The sequence below is a fragment of the Triticum aestivum genome, chromosome 5D (assembly GCF_018294505.1).
Source record: "Triticum aestivum cultivar Chinese Spring chromosome 5D, IWGSC CS RefSeq v2.1, whole genome shotgun sequence".
NCBI lineage: Eukaryota > Viridiplantae > Streptophyta > Magnoliopsida > Poales > Poaceae > Triticum > Triticum aestivum.
The window spans coordinates 479,772,144-479,780,003 of NC_057808.1; the positions used below are offsets into that span (position 1 = coordinate 479,772,144).

Sequence of the window (7,860 nt, forward strand, 5' to 3'; positions counted from 1 at the left end):
CCGTGGTACAGTACAGCCTCACCGTCCCTACGTACCATCATCAGGTGCAACCGTGCCTCACCGTGGTACAGTACAGTCTCACCGTCCCAACCAGTGCTATCACTACGGCCACTGTTCACGCCCCTGGTGAACCGTAGCAAGTAGACCCATCTACAGTCGAGGGGAACCAAACCACCCCGGACGCACGACGCGACGTGTTAATTTCAACTTTACCCTTAACAGCACTGCACTCTTTCCATTCTCCAGCAGCGAGCTCTGTCCGTACGGCCGGAAAAGCTCCTGTAAACGTTCGGCGCTGGTCCTGGCCGGGCCACCCGGGGAAACAAGACAAGCACGGTCGCCTCACCAACCAACCTGGCTACGGACCCGGGGCCAGGAGGCACGCACAGGCACAGGGGCTTAAATGCAGCGCCAGATGGTAAATGCGTCGACGTCTTGGCCGATGGGCCTACCGACGGACGAAAGAAGAGGAGGATGCACTGGCGCGCACAGCGACTGGCAGCCGCACTTTCGCGGCGTATGTTGGGCAGGGAGATTCATCAGATCGGATGCGTGCGTGCCTCAGTAGGTAGGTACGTCGAATAATTGCTCGTACCGTGGGGTTTGGCCGTTTATGAGAAATTTCACTCGAGTTCATGCGAAGCAGTTTGTAGTTTCCACTTGTACGAGTTCAAGAAAAGATGATGCACCCGCCAGATTTTTTTTAATGACCTGTACTTGAAACGACGATTCTGCAAGTCACCTTTCCTTGAACAGCATTGCTCCAAGACATTTTCTTCTCTGTGTACCGCTGCACCAGTACTACTGGCTATGGACCCTGAATGGCTGCTGTTTCTACGCCAGCATCATCTACAGGGCAAATCAGAAGAAGAAAACAACTATAAAGACTATTGATGATGCCGGAGGGCCAGACTGAAGGCTGCACATGAATTTCATGAGAATTAGCTAGTACTCCCTCCGTTCCCAAATATTTGTCTTTCTAGCCATTTCAAATGGTTACAACATACGAATGTATGTAGACATATTTTAGAATGTAGGTTCACTCATTTTGCTTCGTATGTAGTCACTTGTTAAAATCTCTAGAAAAACAAATATTTAGGAACGGAGGGAGTACTTCATGGTAATGATCAAGAAGAAAACAGACAGGGCTAGAAAGGATAAAAATGCCAAAATTAAGGCAATGACTCGGGGTAGCCGAAATTCTTTGATTTCGTTTCTGCCGAGAAGAATGGCGAATTGGGGATCCACATTTGCCTTGAACAACATCAGGCAAAGCCATTCTCCTGTGTACCCCCCTGCCAGCATTGCGCTACTAGCAGTACCACCTGCGAACTTTGAATGACTGCTCCTCTCGCTACCCCAAGATAATCTACACCTCAAATCAAGATGACGAAGAAAAGAACTACTATAATAACTATACAGCTTGCGCTGGTGGAGCGTATCGAGGCCACGCATTGTTGAAATTCCAGTCAGGACAACACCCAGGGCACTAGATTCAGAAGCTCATCTTCCCTCCTTGGCAAGGGGCTTCACCTTGCGCCGATGGCCGAAGCTGTTGACGAGATCCTTGCGGGCGCACACCGGGAACAGGTGGACGCCGGGGAGCCTTAGGCGCCTCAGCACGTAGGGGAAGCTCAGCTGATCCCGGGACGTGAACCTGACCACCTCGTTGAACCAGAGGCACATGAAGAGGTTCGTCGAGGGGGCGTGATCCCTCACAATGGCCGAAGCTTCTGCAAGAGCTGTAAATAAAAAGGCAAACGAATGAATGAGCCACACTTATTATCGGGGTTCAGAGGACCGGACCACTGCAGCAAAGGTCTCCAAGAACGACGAAAACATGTATGATTTGGGGCGAAACATTGTGTTTACTACTGCTTGGAGCGTGCTTCTGGTTCTTCTACGTAGCCCACATGTGGGCTAAAAATGGCGTGTCCTGTATCACTTGTTTGAGGTGCAGAAAAGCCGGAAAGGAGCCATAGCTTTTATGCTCAACGCATGCAACTGGCCAGCCTTTATAGCTCATGCCTTTTGCACAATCACAGCTGCGCAGGTAGTAACACCAAGCATGGTTATCTAGAGTACTACGACATGATGTATTCTTATTTCTTTCACTACGTGTCTGGCCCAGCACCCTAAGGCCCATGCCCTGCTCTGCAAATACGACATTGATGTCTGCTCTCGTTTAAGCTCATCCTGCTGACTTTTCCTATGAGGTCAATGAATGGCCAGGGCCAGGCATCTATGTTGCACACTATGCAGGGCGGCATAACGTGAGAGCCACGTAGGAGTGATATTGATGTGCAATCTAGAGAAACAAAACTAGGACACTGGTAAGTTGGGAACAACATAACAGCATCACCAATGAAGTTGGTTAACGTATCAAGCTATGCCAGGTATGATAAGAACGGTGAAAGCAAATGAGGGCAAGCAAGTCAGGATTAGTAGCTGACCTTTCTTTCCGTTGAATCGTTTGTCATCCGGAATGCCATCTTGCCGGTACTGATCCAACTGTATTTTAACTTCTTCTGGGGTTGCTTTGTGTTTCTTAACAATCGCGTTACCCTCGTCATACAAGCTGCTCCGAGCTCCATGTTCCGATAATGCCAAGGAAGAGTTTGAGCGCCACAGAAGGGCCTCAATGACTCCTAGTGGATCTCTCCGGAACTGGGATTTCGAATCCACCCAAATAGAGTATCTTGCCATAGGAAAAAGGCGATGGCTTATCAGCTGAAGACAATAGAACAGCAAAATGGAAGTCAGCTTCTGACGGAAAGGATTCGTCCTACACAGACATCATAAGCACTGATCATAGAATGTACTACTCCCTCTGTAAAAACGATCTTATATTAGTTTACAGAGGGAGTATGTAATATCTGTTCTTTTTAAAAATGGAATGTAATATCTGTAAGACAATCTCCTCCTAGCTCTGTTGTCCATAGAGTACAACAAGATGAATATTGGAAACATAATGTTGAGGCTTCTACTAACATTTTTTCTCTCATCATGACAATGAAGGCACAGGGTTTTCAGATGGTACCTTGGGAATTTTGCCATTCAGCCGTTGATCTGTGAAAGGAAGGTCTCTCACAAGAATGATCCTCCAAAGGCCAATCCTGAGATCTTCACCAATCTTCTTACCTTCCTCATGTTGAGCTGAGAGAGTGACTTCATCCCAGAATGCAACATAGCATACCTAGCAGAACAACAAGTATCAGCGGATAGGCAGGAAAGAAGCTCAAGACATCAACACCAAGTGCACGAGAAGTACTAAACCTTTTTGACAGACACTTCTGTCATCCCTATAGGCTGGTGAAGGTCATCCCCTCCACCGAACGCACAAGTGGCCACAACAACTCTGCAAGATCTCATGTAATCTTTATCTACATCAGAAACTCTGAACCCTCCATTTTCACTGTAGAAGCCACAGTGAACCGCTGTAGTTTCCTTTAGCTGCAGCATTAGTAGAATTAAAAAAAAAGTGAGGATGGCAGCTAACACATAATTTTCCGCAATTTAGCATTTTGCTTTTTTGACAAAGTTTATCATGTAGTATCTACTATCTGCACGTACGGTATTCTTATACACATACTAAACAAGAACACACATATTTTATAGAGCAACTCCAATATCTTACATAATTTTCAAAAACTTCATGAAATATAGAGCCTGAACAAAACCTTGAAACTCTCTTCTCTTTCAGTAAGGCTCTGATATCCCGTGAATGAATTAAATCGCGAATTCGTCATATGGGATGAAATGTTATCTTCAAGATGGGGCAGACTGGACCTGTACACAACTTTCTTGACTGGCAGATTTTGTTCAGGGGGTTCACGAAGTTCCAGATTTTGAAGCATCTCAGTATCGAGCATCTTCAGGCATGCTGTCAATATAACACTGAATTCATGAGGATGCACATGTCATAATGATTTACACTGATATTTGATCTAAGAAATAATCACACTGTTACTCTAGAAGTCGAAAAGGTAGAAAAAGATATAAAATAGCATAGTACTCCCTCCGTCCCAAAATAAGCGTCTCAAGTTTAGTACAATTTTATACTAAAGTTAGTACAAAGTTGAGACACTTATTTTGGGACGGAGGGAGTATACCAGAAGAAATCAAAAGAATCAATATCAAAGATGGGCTAGAACCTTACATGTGCAAAACAAAAGAGAGTTAGTAGCTAACATTTCCTATTACTTAGTACATGGATAACTTTCACAAGAGTAATTTCGTGCAGCAGAATAAGCCACATAACACGCTGTACAGTTGTATTAAGGCTGAAGGATAAATCAGCACCACACTTTGAGTTTGAATAAGCTTAACATTCAGACAAACGCTTTAGGGCAACTTGCATTATTTAACGCCCACACCAGCCCCTAAAATAAATCGTCCGACTAGCATTGTAAGTAGGCAGTAAACAGGGGAAACTATGATCAACAGATCAGATTGCATCATTCAGATAAGAAAATAAATAGATCGCTCAATAACAGGGATATTATAAAACTACAGCACAGCTAAGCAGGTCACTGGGTCAGCTTGCTCATCATACTGTGGTATCACCTCCATCACCATAATACAGACTAACTGGACAGGGCATTATAATATAGGCAGACCTACAGATCGCCGAATTAAAAAAACAATTAAAAGGATTAAACTAAGACGCAGTTCTATCCACGCCAATTTAGGGTTTAGCTATCAGGCGCGAGCTTACACTTCCGGACGCGGTCGGCGTGGCTGAGGTTGCCGGAGGCCTGCGGAGACGGCGGCGGCGGGGACGAGGTGGATGAGTAGAACGGGGAGAGGCGATAGTACTCATAGGCGAAGAGGGAGACGGCGAGGGCGGCGAGGAGGAGCGGGCCGCCCAGCCGCGCGGCGCGGCGGAGGAAGCGGCGGTGGGCCGAGACCGGGTGGCGGTTGCGCTTGCGGCGCACGCGGACGCGCACCTTCCCGGAGGCCTCGTCGTCGTCGGAGACCGAGATTGAGATGCCTTGGATCAGCGACGACGAGGACGACATGGGTGGACGGACGGAGCTGGGGACGGCGAGGAGAGAGAGGGCTCGGCTTCGGTGGTGGGCTCGGTTAGGCCGCGCGTGCCGGAATCGTGATGGGCCTTGTTCGGCTCGGTCGGTGTGTGGTGGACTAATCGCTTTGCTGCCTTCGCACTGCTCTGTTTCTCTCTGCAGTCTGTCCCGCTCCAGCAGAATTGCCACACCAGTTCACATCTATTTTTCACTTTTTCGAAATGAAAATCAAAATTCAATTAAATGAGAGAAATTCTGATTATGACATTTGAAGTTGTGCAGTCCAACCAGATACCAAGAGGCGACATATTTGTTCTCATTCCAAATCTCCATCAGAAAAACAGAGTATCACTCTGCAAATTGCCACGGGAACATGTACATTATGTTGGTAGCTTTTCGAATGACTTCATATAAGCTCACTCAATGAGTAAGCCGTGCTTCGAGTTTGAGCAACCACTCGTCAAACTTGGCGGACCGATTCCAAGAAAACTATCTTCTGTAACCTCAAGAAAATTTCTTTCAGAAAACGAATATTACAAATCTGTGGCGTCCAGCACAGAACAAAGACACGAGAGGGCCTTTTTTTCAAGTGGGGAAAGATGGCGCAGAAATGACTCTAACAACAATGAAGTATCCAGCTTAACGCTTGGAGAACTGGGGACGCTTGCGCGCCTTCCTGAGACCCGCCTTCTTCCTTTCGACGACGCGAGTGTCTCTCGTCAGCAAGCCTTCTGACCTCAGGGGAACTCTGTTGGCGGGGCTGATCTTCAGCAACGCACGCGCCACACCGAGGCAGATCGCCTGGGCCTGGCCTGAGAGGCCACCTCCCTGAACTTTCACGAAGACGTCGTAGTTGTTCTCAAACCCTAGAGTCACCAGGGGGATCTTGCAATACTCCACCCACATCGGATTCGCTTGCAAATACTCCTGCATATTTCAAGTATATAAGTGCAGGCAAGCGACTGAATATTTATCAAATTTTTGTTATTTCCATGTATTCCCTCAGGTACAGAAAAAGAAAAGCTGTGCCTTAATGAGGTTAGCACCATAATTTACTCATTTAGTATATATGCAGCTGAAACCATCTATTTTGCTACAGTTTAACCTTAATGAAGTTAGCAGCATCATAGTTGGTCATTCATCCAAATAGCTGTGTGTAATGTACGCCAAAGAGAAAAATATTTTTTCCCCATGAAATTTGATGACTGAACTTGTGTCCGTATCATGGTCCTTGAGCAAATGACAAAGGCGTTACATCATTTCAACTATGCTCACTATCTAGAATCTAAATCTTAGGCATTTGCAAACCACATTTAATATCAGTTACCAAACTGCATTCTTGGTGATGGCAACAATGTGAAGCAAATAGAGCCAATGAAGTTAGTATCCAGCACTATAAGCAGGATAGAAGTAACATGCCATTAGACATCCAAACCATGTGAAATGTGGAATCCTCCTTTCACTAGTTAAGCTTGCAACCCTCATTCTGCTAATCTATTCACATAGTTAAGTGCTCCGGTCACATCTTCCGCTTGATATGACATCTGAAAATAAGTTTCCCCTTTGAGGTGTTTTACCACCGAACATCCCCGCACCAATTTTGACCAAATAGTATTTTAGGCCGTGCATTACCGCAAACGAAAAACACAAGGAGGGACTGATTAACCTAACAGGTTAAAATCTGCGACAAGTCTGCATTGTTGTTTATCTAAATGAATTTATGCAGACCAATTAGCACCTGACAAACTAGAATCTCAGAGCCTGTAACATGAAATGCAACCCATGTTCCAGTACTCAACTACTTGTAAACATAGACATGACTGGGATCGATTACTACATTAGCAATGAGCAGGTATCCTAACAACCAAGCATAGGGGACAACCAAGCATTCGACGGATAGCTAATTCTAGAGCCATGCCACATTCAGAGTCACATAATGTTGCGGCAGTTTGTGAAACCAGGAGGTGCATTCATCGAATAGAGGAAGGAGACAACCACCTTGGCGTCGCGGAAGTTGATGAAGACCTTCCCGGTGCCCTCCTGGAGGACGACGCGGGCGGACGCCATCTTCCGGCGGCCCGTGGCGGTGATCCGCTGCGCGGCGAATCCCCCGGGCAGCCGCTGCTTCACGTACTTGCGCAGCGCCAGCCCGGAGAGCGCGTCCTCCTCCGCCTCGACCGCGAGCACCTCCTCGGGCCCGTCGTCGGCGGCAGGCGCCTCCGCCTCGAGGACCGGCTCGGCGGCGTCGGCCCCGGAGGCGAAGAGGACGAGGCGAGCGGCGCGGCGGGTGGTGGGGAGGCGGAGGAGAGGGGGCGGGTGGGGAGCGGAGGTGGAGGGGAGGGAGAGGTGGGAGAAGGCCGATGCGAGGGAGGAGACGGAGAGCGCCATGGTTTGCCTGCTGGGCGTGCGTGCGTGCGTGCGGGGTGGATAGGCCGCGGCCGGAGGGGGATAAGCTTTCGCTCTGCCAGTGCTGAGTGCGAAGGTCGTCGGTTTGAGTTCATCCAGCCTGCTTCCAACCGCACATCTCCGGATGGAGATCGGCAATCAACGCTCGAGATTAACCTGAATTGCAGATTTCGTTTAAACCGAAGCTGTCTCAAGTCAAGAATTTTTGCGGGAGAGGATTTGTAGCACGCATTTTGCGGGAGAGGATTTGTAGCACAGATTTTGCGGCCGCCTCGTGATTCAAAAATTGATTCAGTCTTTGCATGCGTTTTAGCTATTTTTGCGAAAAAAGTCAAATCTATTATAAAAGTTTCACCGGAAGTACAAAATTTCCAAACATAACTAAAATTACATTAAGATTTCGGATCCGGCTTGACCTTGTTGATAA

At 47.3% G+C, this 7,860-nt stretch overlaps 2 protein-coding genes across 2 annotated transcripts; both read right to left on the reverse strand.

The window, feature by feature from the left end:
- Positions 1-1,149: 1,149 nt before the first annotated feature.
- Positions 1,150-5,138, reverse strand: LOC123122962 (probable hexosyltransferase MUCI70). The gene is made up of 6 exons (XM_044543347.1): positions 4,718-5,138; positions 3,681-3,883; positions 3,277-3,453; positions 3,041-3,196; positions 2,454-2,730; positions 1,150-1,742 (listed from the first exon to the last, which is right to left on the reverse strand). Exons 1-6 carry the CDS (start codon positions 5,019-5,021, stop codon positions 1,504-1,506), a joined length of 1,356 nt encoding a protein of 451 aa, XP_044399282.1. The 5' UTR covers positions 5,022-5,138; the 3' UTR covers positions 1,150-1,503.
- A 179-nt stretch (positions 5,139-5,317) lies between these two features.
- On the reverse strand, positions 5,318-7,469 carry LOC123122964 (30S ribosomal protein S9, chloroplastic). Its single transcript, XM_044543348.1, has 2 exons — positions 7,026-7,469; positions 5,318-5,954 (listed from the first exon to the last, which is right to left on the reverse strand). Exons 1-2 carry the CDS (start codon positions 7,413-7,415, stop codon positions 5,667-5,669), a joined length of 678 nt encoding a protein of 225 aa, XP_044399283.1. The 5' UTR covers positions 7,416-7,469; the 3' UTR covers positions 5,318-5,666.
- Between the last annotated feature and the right edge of the window lie 391 nt (positions 7,470-7,860).